The 15,653-nt window shown below is 40.3% G+C and overlaps 3 protein-coding genes across 3 annotated transcripts; 1 reads left to right on the forward strand and 2 right to left on the reverse strand.

Annotated features, from left to right (window-relative positions):
- Window positions 1–1,028: 1,028 nt before the first annotated feature.
- acbd7 (acyl-CoA binding domain containing 7) lies at window positions 1,029–3,505 on the reverse strand. The gene is made up of 4 exons (XM_088307412.1): window positions 3,338–3,505; window positions 1,690–1,807; window positions 1,510–1,572; window positions 1,029–1,424 (listed from the first exon to the last, which is right to left on the reverse strand). Exons 1-4 carry the CDS (start codon window positions 3,347–3,349, stop codon window positions 1,354–1,356), a joined length of 264 nt encoding a protein of 87 aa, XP_088163538.1. The 5' UTR covers window positions 3,350–3,505; the 3' UTR covers window positions 1,029–1,353.
- Window positions 3,506–3,900: 395 nt separating this feature from the next.
- On the forward strand, window positions 3,901–5,932 carry rpp38 (ribonuclease P/MRP 38 subunit). The gene is made up of 2 exons (XM_088307117.1): window positions 3,901–4,024; window positions 4,529–5,932. Exon 2 carries the CDS (start codon window positions 4,537–4,539, stop codon window positions 5,335–5,337), a length of 801 nt encoding a protein of 266 aa, XP_088163243.1. The 5' UTR covers window positions 3,901–4,024; window positions 4,529–4,536; the 3' UTR covers window positions 5,338–5,932.
- Window positions 5,933–7,103: 1,171 nt separating this feature from the next.
- nmt2 (N-myristoyltransferase 2) lies at window positions 7,104–15,067 on the reverse strand. The gene is made up of 12 exons (XM_088307116.1): window positions 14,868–15,067; window positions 14,356–14,473; window positions 12,828–12,969; window positions 12,209–12,327; window positions 12,033–12,124; window positions 11,758–11,874; window positions 10,667–10,837; window positions 10,420–10,528; window positions 10,167–10,337; window positions 9,273–9,440; window positions 8,522–8,659; window positions 7,104–8,430 (listed from the first exon to the last, which is right to left on the reverse strand). The coding sequence occupies exons 1-12, from the start codon at window positions 14,978–14,980 to the stop codon at window positions 8,410–8,412; spliced, it is 1,479 nt and encodes a 492-aa protein (XP_088163242.1). The 5' UTR covers window positions 14,981–15,067; the 3' UTR covers window positions 7,104–8,409.
- Window positions 15,068–15,653: the final 586 nt, after the last annotated feature.

Here is a 15,653-nt window from a genome sequence, read left to right on the forward strand (position 1 = left end):
TTCATTTTGTACAATCAATTCATCCGTTACTTGGCATATTTAGGGAGAAAAGGTAAAGACACTTTCCCAAGTATTGCATTTTTATTTTGCAATTCTTTCAGCTTGAGAGCGTTCTTACGATTTAGTTTCGAATACTATCTGAATATATCTAATCATAAGATAAGATAATACGTTAACAGGGGTTTAATAGCAGAACAGAGCAAAGAACAAGTTTGAGCAAGATTATCGTAAATGCATGCACGCTATTCCTAAATAATATAAACTATTTCTAATTTAAAAAAATAAAAATTAACATTAACACTGTAATTCTGACAGCCATAACATCTGTATATAAATATATATATATATAATCTATATAAAATTCATGATTATATATAATCTTAATTGTACCAAAACAAAAATGTGTAAAGCAGTACCTTATATACCATTTTAATTTACCCTTATTCGTCTTGTGAAAAGTATATAGTGCAACTCCACGTCAGAGTCTTTCCTTTTTAGCCAATATTCAACAAAACATATATTTTTAGAGTCACAACATTTTTAAAATAAATGCACACTTCATACAATTTTCACATTTTAATCGGTATAGGGTCACAGGTGAGCTGGAACTTCGTATCCCAACTGACTTCAGACGAGAATTGGATTACATCCTCAACAGGTCCGTACCCATCGCAGACAACCATTAACACATGCACCTACAAACAAATAAGGGTCTAATAAACCTGTGTTTTGGGAATCTGGGATGAAGCCGCAGGGGAAAAAAAACATGAGAAAAAATAACAATCAAGCTGTGAAGCAGATGTGCGAGCAACACAACCATTGTAGCCTACCGTATGTGCAATAATGCAGTTGATTGTTATCAATATAAATAATCCAAAGCATACCACATCATTTGGAATGAGGTCATCTGTTGCTAGATTTAGCTTTGGAAAGAAAAAAAACTCTCATGAGCTAAAGCATACCACATCATGTGTCACAAATATGTGTCTTACAAATTCTACAAAAAAAAATGATCCACAAATCCAATGTGTAAGACAGTGCATAAGTTTTATTTTCAAATCATGAACATTAATATCATCATTCTTTTCAGTCTTTCTGTTCTAATAAGGATTAAAAGTTTGATTACATTAACTGTTGACGTTACTGCACGTTAGCGGGTTGACATTCAGACATAAGCAAATGTGGAGTACTAATTGGCATACGTTACACATTCACATTAAATTATTCCAAACGGGGAAGGAGCTATGCGGGGGAAAAAGGTTTAAAAAGTTTGCATCATTATAATGTCATACTTCATGATAGCAGCCTCACTTTCGTCCATTATTTAGTACAACATGTTAGCATTGCCTTCTATTAAGCCAGTTTGCTGATGAGCTCCTTCGCGAGTGCGGTGTAGGCGGACATGGCGTCATCCTTGGACATTCCTGAGAAAAATGTAATACGAACGACGCGTTTAAAAAAAAAAAAAAAAGATTGTGATTTTTCAGCTTGAAACATTTTGATTTCTACCTTTCCTGGAGTTCCACGCATCCCACTTGGCTTTTCCCTTCAAGTCGAGCAACCCCGGCCTCTCTGGGGAGTGTAAAATCGAACGTGTTAATTAAGAATACAGATGTGTCGCCACAGCTTTTTTCAGCGGGGTGGCCAGAGTAACATGAAACAATAATTTCCCGATGTCACTAATCATACCCGTGTTGATGTCTCCTACAACTGCCTGTTTATAAAGGCCGTAGAGGTCAAGCAATTCCTGGTCTGACGGCCTTGTCTTCAAGTTCTTCACATCTTCCGCCGCCTTCTCAAACTCTGCCTGCAGATGATAACAGAGAGACGCCGCTATTGATTATTAACCGGTAACAACTATGGTGAAGTAGTGGGCACATTTAGTACCAAACGTGAACTTGGTAACCTATTAGAACGGCACAAGGGGCTAAACAATCGGCTTTCATGCAAGACTGGTGCTTTTGTTCCTACTTCTACTCCACAAAGGAACTAGGACACTGCAAGACGGATAAATTCAAACGTCTAAAGTGGAGTTTCCCAAACCTTTGCGGCTCCAAATAGAAATTTGCTAGAGGGTGGGACAAAAGAGGGTATAAACTTATGTAAAGTTTTCATTTGATATTTACAGTTTTCCTGACATCTTTTTCTCCTACTTCACCCTTCTGTTGTCTATTTTTCAACCATTCATCATTTTTCCTTCACCTTCCCTGAGCGCTTTCCTTTTAAAACAAATGTAAAAAAATGTAATATTAGTGAGTCGTAGTTTGTGTACTTGGTTTTTAAATGCTTTTTGATGTACTTTTAATTGTGTAAAGCACACTGAGGTACCTTGTGCATCCTTCTTTACTTCCTGTCCGCCCTCTTTCCCTCCTTCCTTCTAACTCAGGCCTCCTTTTTTCTTTTTTCTCCCACCTTCCTTTCTGCCTTCCTTCTTATCCTCCTTCCTTTGCCATAAGACCTCTTGCCCATTTTCTTTCTACCTCATACCTGCCCATTTTATTTTCTTCCTTCATTCCTAACCTCCCTTTCTCCCAAAATGACTATTACTTTGTCCTACCTTCCCTTCTGTCTCATTCTTACGTCTTTCCTTCTACCCCAGACCTGTTTTTTCTTCTTTCTGTCTTCTCTCCTTCCTTCCAGATTAGACCAGATTTTGACTTCGTCCTTCATGCATTACCACTAATGTCCTCTCTACCTTCCCTGATCCTGCCCTCCCTTTAGACTTGCTTTTTTATTTTGCATCCTACACAGTAACATTGGTAGTGTGTTTTTCTACAGAGCTATTTTTCCTCTAAGTGATTTTTATTTAAACATTGTGGAGTACAATTGCCTAGCTGTCCAAACTTGCTTTCAGAATATCCACTTTGTTCTTAACTCAATTATTTGTCATCATTCATGGTGTTTGTAATCCAAACCAAAAAAACTCATTAATTAAAAAGAAGTATCTGTACTTTTGGCCCGCCATGTATTTCTGTATAAAGCACATTAACTGGAGATAAAAAACAAAACAAAAAAAAAACAATGCGCATTTACTGCACTGACTACCCAAAAGCCCCTTCATACAACCCTTTTGAGCCCCAACCCCAAGTTTGGGAACCCCTATTCTATTGTCTTCGCATAATGTTGTTTCTCCAACCTTGTAACATGGATATTGGTCAAAACAGATGGATAAAAGATTAGCAGAAGAATCGATGTTGCATCCAGTCGTAAGCGGTATGATCTAAATGCGTGAGGGAAAGTGTAATGCAGTATGTCAGTGAAGATGATCGCGTGATCAAAGTCAACACGAAGGATGAAAGCGACGATGAAAGCACAAGAGGACACAGAGAAAATTTACCACTGAAGTCATTTTTGCTGACGGTGTCGCCGCTGCTCCAATGTGCCTCTTTTAAATGTTCGGTTCGGTGGTCTGGGTGCAGCCGCAAAAGCAACGGTTCAGAATGTCGCTCGGACAAGGCCCGAAGGAGGGGGCGGGACTAGGCTGCTAACGGTGAGGTTGGTTGGTGGCCTGATGTGTGCGCAAGCGCACAATAGACAACGGTTCCTTAGCATGTCACGTCTGGGGTAAAAGTCCACGCGGAGCACGCGACATTCTGAGGTCAAAGAATAGTATATTTGTGTGCTTTTATAAATCACATCAGGAAAAAATTCAAAAATGAAATCATAACGGTGAATATAATGGAAGGATACAAAGTAACATTTTCTAAGTGTGTTTCCAAATTAACAGACGTTATGTATGTAATTTCACATGAAATTGCTCCACGCAAAAAATAGGATGTTTTTAGAAACGTTTAGTAAACTATGAGTATGTAATTTATTGTGTTAATTTATTTTAAAACATTTTTGCTCAAACTGCTGTACTGTCACTTTAAGAAACGTAGGCGCTGTTTAACTATTTTCTTTTAAATAAAGCTGTGTTCAAATTAAACAAGATGGCGATGCCCTGTAGTCACGAGCTGGTGTGTTTTGAAAGAACGGTTTAATTTTAAAGAAAGATTATACGCGTTTGTGAGGCGACATTCAGGTAAAATATATTTGATTGTGTTTTTGTATATTTGTTGGGCTTTTTGATGTCGTTAATGTTGATGGTTACGGACGGTGCGACACAACATTGACCTCCTTCAGGGTGGACCAAAAGTATTCTACGTAAAAAAATACATTTTCCTCCTGGCATCATTCCTAGTCTTCATTCGATCACACCTGATTTTGATTCATGCATCCTTAGATCAGTCCTTCGTTTCTGTATTATTTCATTACCCCCCCCCCCCGTTATAGTTTGCGTCGTTCCTTTCTTTTCTCAGATTATTTGATTTCCTTCCTTTCTTTCTTTGCTACTTACCCAGTACTAATTTAGGATGCACTTTCCTATTGCCTCAAATTGTTTGCCATTATTCTCTGTACTTTTTTTAGTGTATGTTTACTTTTGGTCCATCCTGTTATGTATGTTACATCAGTAAATCATTTTACTTGTTTTATGAGGTGTCATTGGCTGTAATTCTACTTCGCTTCATTATTCTTCTAATTCCAGTCGAGTAAATGGAAACCCCGGCAAGAAGGGTTGGGAAAAAGCCCATCCGTGTCAAGACGTTATTCACATCCCCATTTGCGCTGAACTGGAGGCCACTTCCACAAAAAGACATGCATTTTATCCTAACAACCTTGAAAGACAAGATCATTTCCATGGGGCTTAAAAAGAAGGAAGTGAAGGTGTTTCGGCCATGGAGGGGGAAAAAAAGAGGTCCAGATCACTCATCTACGGCTACTGACTCAAATAAGGTGGAGGATTCGCCCAAAGGTGGCTGGACAGATCTAGCTGCGAGGCGACAACTCGCCCTGGGCATCAATGAGGTCACCAAAGCTCTGGAGAGGAACCAGCTTAAGATGGTTCTGGTGTGCAAATCTGTCAAACCCAAGCACATGACCAACCACCTGATAGCGTTGAGCGCCAGCAGAGGAGTACCCGCCTGCCAGGTTCCACGGTTGAGCGAGAGCCTGGCCCAACCGCTGGGCCTCAAGAGCGTCCTGGCTCTGGGGTTCAGGAAGAGCAGTTGCCAGGGCAACGGAAATGACGCAGCGGAGGCGTTCGCTGATACTGTGGAAGCCATCATACCCGTGGTGCCCTCGCTGGATGTTGCTTGGCTACAAGGTGCAGCACCTGGTGTTGAATTGAAACACAATATTGATGCTCAAGAGGACGCGGGTGGACAGAGGGCGGGCCAGAAAAGGAAACTGGAGCCAGAGAGTGAACACTGCATGCTGCAACCTCTCAAAGTGAAAAGAATTGTTTCAAACCCGAACAAGACCAAAAAAAAGCAGAAACGGAAGCAAGCCAAGTGAAATTAATTCCTCTTAATTTTAGTTGAAAGCGCATGTCCACTGCCTTGCAATGTTTACACTAACAAGTGATTACAGGGACTTTTTCAAGAAAAAGCTCTTAGTTTGTTTGGAAAAATAACTATGTTGAAGTTTGGCCTGGTTAAAAAAAAAAGTTTCAAAGCTCTTCAAGCATCAGGAGAAATAAAGCAAACCCCAAACGAGGAAGCGGAAACAAATCAAAACTTGTATTGAATAATGGTTAAGAACTATAATTTGCTTTTTCTATGAGTTAAAAAGGGGGGGGTGTCGATTGAAGTTGCAAATTGCATTTTTTTGGGGGTGAAGGAAAAGCTTAATTTTATTTTAAATCCCAAATTTCTGGTATTTCCTTTGTAGGAGGGGTGGTAGTTTGAAGGGTTTGAGCGACACGGATTTCTTGAGACAGATTCTGATATTTAGCATAATGAAATTCAGATAACCGATGAATTAGATTTATAATTAAATATATATTAATTAAAACCTTTGTTTTTCTTTTGATCGCTGAACACGTACAATTGTAAAGATATGAATTACAGGCAGAACATTTGGCTGTTTTACAATACTTTGTCCTGAAAAATTTTTTTTTTTTTTTTTTTTTTAGGAGTGGGGTGATGTTTGAACATCATTATCATTATATCTTACATAATGCATAATCAGCCATATAGTCCAATAGTTTCTAAAACCAAACAAATCAGAGCTCGACCAGCGTCCCAGAATAGATTTGTGTTTGACGAGATCTTCCTCGAAGCGCCGTAAAATTGAATAACTCCAGCTATTAAACTCCAAAATGGAGATGCAGTGACAACACATTTTACGTTACATTAGTCACCAAGTAACAACTCAGCTTGTCCCTCAAATTCAAAACATGGGGAAAAAATTATAAGTCAGGCTTTGTTGATTTTGTTATGTGAATTTATTCAAATATCCATGCTGGTATAGGCGGCGTTTGTTGAAACAGATTGTTAATTGCATGGCGTCGTGTGGTCTACAATGATGCTGGTACAAGTTCTGTCAGCCTATTTCACAGCTTAAAATGGATTTGAATAAAAATATTGTTCTTCAGATTGATAAAGCTGTATGTGTTTTCTTTACCCCGTGATGTCAAACTCCTGGAAAAATCAACAACAAAATCTTCCAAATAAGGCAGGTTCTCAGGGGCCAGAGTTGTCACTAAAGGGCCTGGCTAGTAAAACGATACTACAATCACTGCAGCAACTTTCACACATTTGTTTCGGAGACACAACCAGCATCCGTCTCTGTTGAACATAGAAAGTCCAGCCGTCTTGGTGAATGCAACTCAGTCAAGGTTTCAATCATAGATATAAAAAAAAACAAAAAAACTCGGACTCAAGCAGACTGTGCTTTCTACATCTGTTGTAAAGGGAGTAGAGGAAAAGCACACAAAAAGAAGACAACATAACATCTCAAATATGTCAGTGGAATAACAGAAGGAGGCTCACTTTAACAAACGACAAAATCAACCAAATCATCACGATTCTCAGGTTGCCCCTTTTCGATGCCTGTGCAGAGGAAAACTGTCACAAATCCAATTATGAATGGAGCATATGCATATAGCTGCGCGACAACTAAGAAAAAAAATACAGTAGATTTGTCTCAGACACAGTATGAGTAGAAAGTGAATAAAATGGACAGGGATGAACATCAAAAACTGGGGAAAAGCCCCAAAATATCAATTATGGAGCATCCCCCCCATACACAATCTAAATAATTCTCTCTGAAAGGAATCATTGAAAAGGGAGCACATTTTTTTAATATATGAAATGACAAAAAAAAACAAAAACAAGAAATGCTTTCAAGCAGCTTATTCTCTGACTGACTGAACAACTAAATGCTCTTTTCTCCACAAGACTTTTGTCCCAACCACAACAGGAAGACAAGAGAATTTGCTCTTTTTGTTGATTGGCCTTCTCTCTACACCTCCCGTCTTTATCGCGTGCAGCTTTTTGCCGTGATGCAGCCGATTGTGGTTGAAAAGATGTGTGTGTGAAATTGTCATTTTAAAAGTTCTCTGAGAGTCATACTATACATACGTATGACATTATTGTACACGACGCACAGAAAGTTAGGATGAACCTAAAATGCACTACAACCTTTACAGGTGAACCTCTAAACTTCTGAATGTACATGTTCGTTTGAGTACTTTTTGCACAACAAGGAGCGGAATGGCAAAATTCACAATAGTGAAGTGTGAATATGACCATTCAGCAAGTCAATTCATGCAAAAACTACGGAAACATTGAAAAGTGGGACATGGCAAATTTCCAGCCTCAGATACCCCGCCCACGGCTTTAAAGGCTATTTAAATACCAGCGTATTGTAACATGTTAGCAGCTCACGATTACACATTGAAGTACCAAAGCAGGTTTTCAAACATTGGCCACCTTCGAAACTGAAAAATTGTGCTTCATCAATGTTAATACATTCTTCATTGAGGAAAAAAAAAAAGTCCTAAACTGAGTGCATGGCTTCATGCTGTACAAGTAGCTCAATCATTCATTAAAAAAAAAATAAAATAAATAAAATAAGAGTCAATGCACCCGTTGGTTTTCTGACTGTATGACAGTGTACAAGTCTATCTGTGTACCTCGAACAATATAAATCAAAGTACGCAGCAGAAGAATGATATATACTGCATGAACAGCCCATAACTTCCAAAAAAAAACGAGAAAAGTTGCTTGTTGTTGCATTTCCATACTGTTTATAACAATGAGGGCATGCCGGTGATCTCCGTGCATGCCACACTGGTTTGTTTCAAACATGAGCGTACATCTCAGGCATAACATGACGTTCACATTCAGAATTTTGAGGCTTTTAACTGATTTTTTAAATTGTTTTTCACCTCCAAGTGAGATGAAAAAAAAATGCGTCAGTGGGGGGAAAAAAAAAATCCCGGAATAAAGGTTGTTTTTTTTCATGGTAGTCTGGCTCGGGTAACCTGTGTCTGAAGGTACGTAATTGCCAGGCTTTGTGTCCTCATCGTGTATGAGTGTGTTTGAGTGTGTGTGTGTCTGTAGCAGCCATAAAGGCACGGGGCTACTGAAGAACCAGGCCAACCTGAAACAAAATTGCATTTTTCTTTTTAACTTGAATACATTTTTTGGGGTGCGTTCAAAAGGTGAAAAGCAATCAAATCCTGCTCACTGACCTTATCAGCATCCATAGCGGGACATTTCCAGTTGTAGAGGTAATACTGCAGATTTCCATCTCCCATAGCAAACTTGAGCTTTTCCAGAAAAACTTTATTCTCCATTAGATCCAAGGCATTGAACACGTCAAAACCTTTCTGTTGATGAAATAATAAAAATCAAAATGACTGTTAATGTTCATTTTATTTGTTTATTGAAGTGTTGCAGACTTTTGGAGTTTAGGTACTTTCAGGCAGCTAAAGTTATCCAACTAACGCAGGGGTGGGCAACCTACGGCCCGGGGGCCACATGCAACGGCCACATGCGCCGAACTTGAAAAAAATTAAATGAATAAACCTTTTTAATGTTTTATTTTCTAAATACTGTGGTTTTTCAAAGACATAAATTGTTGTAATGCTTTTATTAATTTTTTATTTAAAATTAAATGTATTTTTTTTTTTCCGATGAGGTGAGGTTACCAAAACACTCAATAAATCTCCTGGTTCGGCCCCCTCTGTCAAAATTTAGAGGCCATTGAGGCCCGCCAATCAAAACGTTTGCCCACCCCTGATATAACGTATTAAAAATAAAAGGCTGGAGGCAACACTAGTGGACCAGATCGCTGATTCCCAACTACTGTGCTGTGGCACATTAATTTCATTTTTGTTTATTGACTACAAATAATGTATCTTTATTCATCTATCTATGCCAGGGATGTGTCGTGACAAGCAGAACAAAATTCTCTATACAGAGATGACTACTTCAAATTACCAGTTTGGCGAGGATCAGGGCGTCATTCATTAAATCCAGTAGCGGCGTTTGCGTGTGAACATTGTAAAAGGAGTATGCGGCCTTCAAGCTCCTATGTAGCGGGTGATGCATCACCGTGGAGGGGAGAGTGTAGAAACTAGCAAAGTCGGTCAAGATGCCACCAGCACCCTGTTGGACACAAAAGCGACTTCAAGATGACGGACATGCTACAGTGATGAGCACGGAAGGCCGTTTGATCATTTATCCAATATCATTCATAACCATCTTAGGATGACTTTGGCATGCTAGCATAATGGCAAAACTGTCCCCTACTTTATGCTATATGTTTATAATATTGATGCTACTGGTCATATTAGAAACTTTTGCTGATCATCAAGCACTTCAGTATTAGCACACAGATGCCAACTAGTAACATGTCAAAGTCCTTCTTGTGAGGACAATGAGTGTACAAGTACCGGGACCTTTCACAGGACATCAAGTATATGGAATAAATTCTGCCATAAAGCCTGGTGAAAATTCTTCACAGCACAGCAGGCTTCATTTAAAATTCAGCGTAGTAGAAAGATATCAAATAAATGTTGAAACGGCAGTGCACTGGAGTGTCTTACTAATGATTATGGTGCTAGTGAGTTAAAAATGGATATTTGAGGATATTACGCACAATGGATATAAAAAGACGACAAACCACCTGTTTAAATGCCAGTTTGACAAATCATTTCAAACTTTTCCCAACGTTCATTCACTATAACGCCATTGAAAACAAATCTTTTCAAGAGGAGAAGTGATAAAAAAAATAATAAGTAAGATCTAGTCGGCTTTGAACAGCAGTGTCGACTTTTTATACCCACTGTAAATGCTCAAAGTGTTTTCCAGAGATGAGTGCATTGCAGCTACCTCGACGACGTATGTGTCTATGATGTTTTCCTGCGGTAGGAGCCAGTGAGCCACCTCCTCGTCGCTCATGGATGGCGCCAGCTGGAAACGTCTCAAGTACTTCTGCAGCAGTTCGGTCACCTGCCGGATGTCGCGCCGCTCCATCGGCCGCAGCCCTGCTGTCTTGGTGCTCTGCGGCGGCGAAGACAATGCGCGATTACATCAAGTGAATACTTTAAGTAATAAGAGAAGCTGGGCGGACGGGAGGCTTTACATCTGGTAGTCTGTAGAGTTTCATGGTTCTTTGCAGGGTCATGTTTCTGCTCAGGTGAGAGAATTTAACTTCGACAAGCTTTCGGGGGTTGAGGGAACGATGCCAGTACCTGCGAGATAACACACAACAAGAGAAAGGTCGTGCGTATTTTACTGGCTTTTTAAATCAAGTTCCCGTGTTTGACACCAAAGCAGCCTAACCTTGTATATCATTTTTGAAGCAGTCGTCCAAGGGCATGAAAGTTTACCTGCACGTGGACACTGGTTTAGGTAGCACGACGCCCGCTGTGTACACCGCCTGAAATATTCCTTCCAGGTTGACCCGCCGCGTGATCTCTCTGATGAGCACCGGCGCCACACGCTTTGACCGCAGCTTCTTATGGACACACAGGAAGTTGATTTCCACCATCTTCTTCAACCTAGAGCAGCAAAAATGCAGTTTTAAGTACTGGAGACTTCATCATTGTTTTGCTAAGTGCTGATACTAGTTAGATTTTTGCGTAGAATTGAAAACTCAAAACTAATGTGTTTTTTTTTTAATAGAGCAGGGCAGCAACTCCAATCCCAACAGATTGAATGGACCCATGGGTGGTTGACTCCTGACTTTGATAAATTCTTGGACAGTCATTAGCATAGGATAACACAACCTGTCTTCAACCCGCACCATTAAGGCCTTTTCACACTGCGCTTAGCACCGACAAACCCCATTCATTGTAAATGTGCTGTGAAGGAGCGACAAAAAAATGTGCCCTGATTTGTAAAATTTTCAACTCTGGCGCGCCGTCGCTGTGACATCAGATGGCATATTCAGTTGGAGAGAGGGTGGCGGAGCGATTTCAGAGAGCTATTCCAATACACAAGCAGGAAATTAATCCAAGTGGCTTCCTGGTTGGCCGCGAAACAACCACATTCAAATAGGGGCAAGCTTTCACCGGAGCGCCCTTGTCCCTGCACCTTGACGTGTGATGAACATCAAGAAAACCCAAGTGCAGTGTGAAAAGGCCTGAGGTATTAATTTAAGCAGACTGTGTTTGTCTATTTTGTTTTGACTTAGAGGAAAATCAGATTACATTTTAATCAGAAATATATGCAAGTTTAAAGGGTTGATAGACTTTTTTCTAGCTACTGTCTGAATGAGAACACCCCAATTTGAGCAGTATACATATGATAAATATTAAACATGATGGACTCCAAATGAAACTGTCTTATGTTCTGTTTACAAAAACAAACCAAAAAAACTGCATCAATCAGTCAATTTCTGCCAATCACTTAGTATCTTCGGAAATGGAGAATTTAAAATATCATTGCTAGGTATGTATGATCATTTGTGAATACTCACGCGTCATAAATGCGTATATCTGCGGGAATGGCACTGATGAAGCCGACAAGCTTCTTATTTGAGGAGACTCTGACTCCGCAGTGCCACTGAGGTAACCACCCAGGCGGACGTAAAGCCCTGAGGAGAAAGAACACAATTCATGGCAATGCACATACTTGATGATGCCCCCAGATACATAGTGGCCCGAAGCAATACATATTATCTGGTTCATGCTAAAAAGACCAAAACATGACATCTAACGTCGATATGACGACTTGCAGAAGTCAAGTACTTACCATTTAAGGAAGCTTGGCGAATAATCAAATCTGAACATGTTATCGTCATCCTCCACGTAGTTCTCATTCAACAACGTGTAAAGCTCCTTCAGCTGAAAAAAAAAAAAGCACCACCTCATGACATCATGACCTGTCAACGAGAGCATTTTTGCATTTCAGACATCGTCTGTACTTACTATATCTGCATTGCTCAGATCCAAAGTGTCCCACATGAAGCCTTGAGGTAAGGAATAAGGCTCCTGCCGGATATTTTCTTTCTCAGCCTCGATCGGACCGTGACCCGTCACCACCTCATCTGCACACACAGCACAACTTGTATCAGATCTGGGGCATCAATTATCACTTGCCTACTATTACAAAGTTTCATTTTCCAATTTGAAGCAGCTGGGACACTACACCGGTGTTGTCTTGTTGCCATGGTAACCAGGTTACCAGATGCTACAAAGCTTGCATTGGGAAATCACTCACACTGTTACTTATATTTACTGGATTTGTTTTTGGCATTGAGCAGCGGTGTGTCAGCCTACAACCAGTAGATGGCGCTAATGTAGGGGGAAAAAAATTATGCATGTTGACTTCCAAGTCACTTAGTATTTTCATGCTTAGAAAGTCATCAAAATAAAACCTCTCTTAACTGATCAGGAAATATTTAATTAAACCTTATTAACAATCCGAACTGTCATAATCATAAAAAGTGATGTTAACCACTGCAATTAGACCGAATGAAACTAAAAGAAAGTCAAACTACGACTATGCCAGTCAGTCCTGTACTAAGATCGATTCATGTGAACGTACTTAATTTGGGCACTGGCTGTGTGTCCCAAAACTGGTACTTGTGCTTGGCTGTCTCATCAATACTCTTAGCTGGGCCTTGACAGGACAGCAGTTCCATCGCTCTTTGAATGTCCTGCAGCTTCTGGATGGGCAAGCCAGGATTCTGGAGATTAACAATAGACAAGGAGAGTGTGATCAATGAGAGATTCAAAACAGTAGAAAAGTGGTGTAGTTCCTCAAAGCTCGTCAAATTTGGAGTTTATCCAAGATCACCAAGAAACAGGTGTGTTAATATCAACACACTTCACTAAACATCATTTGGGCCCACATCAAAACATTCATTAATTCTGTGAGTATTGAGCTATTCCTTAATAATAATGAGGGTCATGATCAGAGAAGAACGTTAGAAGAGAGCAAGAACATTCACAGAAAGAAACCGTGAAATAAATGGAGTTTTTTTAAAAGCAGATTAGGTTGTGGGATGACAGTCAGTCCTGCGGATGACTAAGCAAGTGCTATTAAAGTTTTATATTTTGGTAGCTTTCTACTTCCTATTTTTGTTGACTCAACCAGGGGCTGTTATTGACCACCATTTTGTGAACACAGGATTTTGAGGATCTTCTTCTGTGACTGGTGTTGTGCTTTTGAAGCTATTTGTTTGTGCTGTTTGCCGAGAAAGATCGCTCAGTAAAGATGTGTATGTAGCTTGCTATAGCAGCTTCTTGATTTCTGTTGGCTGCACACTGCTTCTTGTGTGAGGATATGATACATGAGGATATTTAGATTTTTTATTTATTTATTTCTTTGGTCCCATGTGATTCCAGCCCCCACGTGCCTACCATGTCAATATACTCTGCCTGGCATCTTCAGAGTAAGTGCTGAATGATGTACAACAAGTGGTGCATTGACTTATGGGTTTATTTCAATCCATGATCTCTCAACACGCTTGTTTCTCAAATCGTCTTTCCCCATTGCAGCATGAGACTTGCTTATTACTGTCATCAATCTATTTAATTGTTCGTTGTTGTATGACTTATTTTGCTCTAGCCTTTCTGTGTGGAGTTTGCATGTTCTCCCTGTGCCTGTGTGGGTTTCCTCCCACGTCCCAAAAACATGTATGGTAGGTTGATTGGACACCCTGAATTGTTCATGTTTGAGTGTGAGCGTGCATGGTTGTTTGTCTTTGTGTGCCTTGCGATTGGCTGGCAACCAGTCCAGGGTGTACCCCGACGACTGCTCGAACAGCTGGGATAGGAACCAACATGCCCGCAACCCTTTTGAGTAGAAGCGGAACGGATAAGGGATGGATGGATGTTTGGTGATGGATTGTGTAAAACCTACAAACAAGTGGATTAAGTCGGGTAAGTACCCACTGAAAACCAATGTCCCAAATGCAGCACCCACCACTGTGGTATAAATACAATTAGTTATATTGCATCACATGCTCTCTTTAGAATAAGATACTCGTGTTTCGGCATGATGTCATTACAGAGAAAGTAAAGCCGTTTTAAATCATGTAAAAATGCTTCTGAATGGATGGAGTGCTCACCTTGATCTCCTGAGAGTCAGAGGCAGAGTCTGATTTGGCTCCTCCAGAGCTTGGCTTTTCTTTCTTCCTCTTCTGCTTCTTCTTCTTTCTCTTGGCCCCCAATTCCCCACCGGGACTCCTGCCGACATGAGGACAAAGTCCCGTTTTAAGGCGACATGGACTCACTCGACATAGTCACACAAAGTGAAGCAGACGGGGAGACCGCGGGCTAACATTAGCTTCCATAGCAACGCATGACAGCTGCGCTAGCTCGCTAACGGTTTGCCTGACATCGTCTCACTAAAGTCAAGACACCGGCTTGGGGAGTGTTTATTAGCGTAGTTAAAATGAACGGCTTCGTGGTTGTATTAAAGCACAACTTTCAGCGAGGTTGCTAGTTTAAAAGGACAGTCCCAGAGAGGGTAGCGTGGATGTGTTTGTATCGGCTAACTGGCATTAGCCAAAGCGAGCACACACACACACAAACATACACACACGCGTATAAACTGTGATGTACGACAGGCCGTCCGCACCCTTGCGCGTTCTCGTTCTCCTCCTCGTTGTCCCCGTCTATCCCGCAAGTGTCCTGGTCGTCCAGCTCCAAGCTCTGCTGGCTGGCGGCGGATTCGCTATCCTCCGCCATCATTAAGACGTTAAAAAAGGGGGTGGGGGGGAAGGGGCAAAAAAGAAAAACTGCCCGAACGCCGTCTGATAGAGATCGTGGCTAGTGGCTACTCACCGGAAAAACAAAGAAATTCGATGAATGGTGAAACAGCACCACCCCGAGGGCAAATGGCAGTACTACCAAAGAAATGTCGTGACGTCCGTTCACCGTTGCTTCATGTAGGACACGATATAAGATACCCCTGCTCATTCTATTTGATTATTTCACAATTGTATCGATTTTTAAAATTCATTATTGCACTAGTCAACAGTCATTTTTAATCAGAGATGAATTTTTGTACAGTACAGTACAATAAATGTGGGATTCTTTTCGAAGATATCACTCTTAAAAAAAAGACATTTTCACACGTCTGTCTCGATATACTTCAAAGTGGAACAATTCGATTCATTTTTTTCAAAGAATTTTTTTCCAGTTCAAAACGTTTGTCTTTGGTTCTTTGCTAGCCCATTACATCTTCTCGATGAGGAATATATGCAATGTAAAAAAGAACCAAACAGGAGAAAAAGAAGCATTTTAAGCTCACATGATTACTTCTTATAGTTATTCATAGTCTAATTAAGTCTTTTGGTATCACTCTTCAAATTTGTCCCAATGTGTTATTTGAATGGATATCCAAAAACTTACAAGTCTGCAA

The sequence above is a fragment of the Idiotropiscis lumnitzeri genome, chromosome 10, assembly GCF_059441095.1.
Source record: "Idiotropiscis lumnitzeri isolate Australia: NSW breed Sydney's pygmy pipehorse chromosome 10, RoL_Ilum_1.0, whole genome shotgun sequence".
In the NCBI taxonomy this organism is placed as follows: Eukaryota; Metazoa; Chordata; class Actinopteri; order Syngnathiformes; family Syngnathidae; genus Idiotropiscis; species Idiotropiscis lumnitzeri.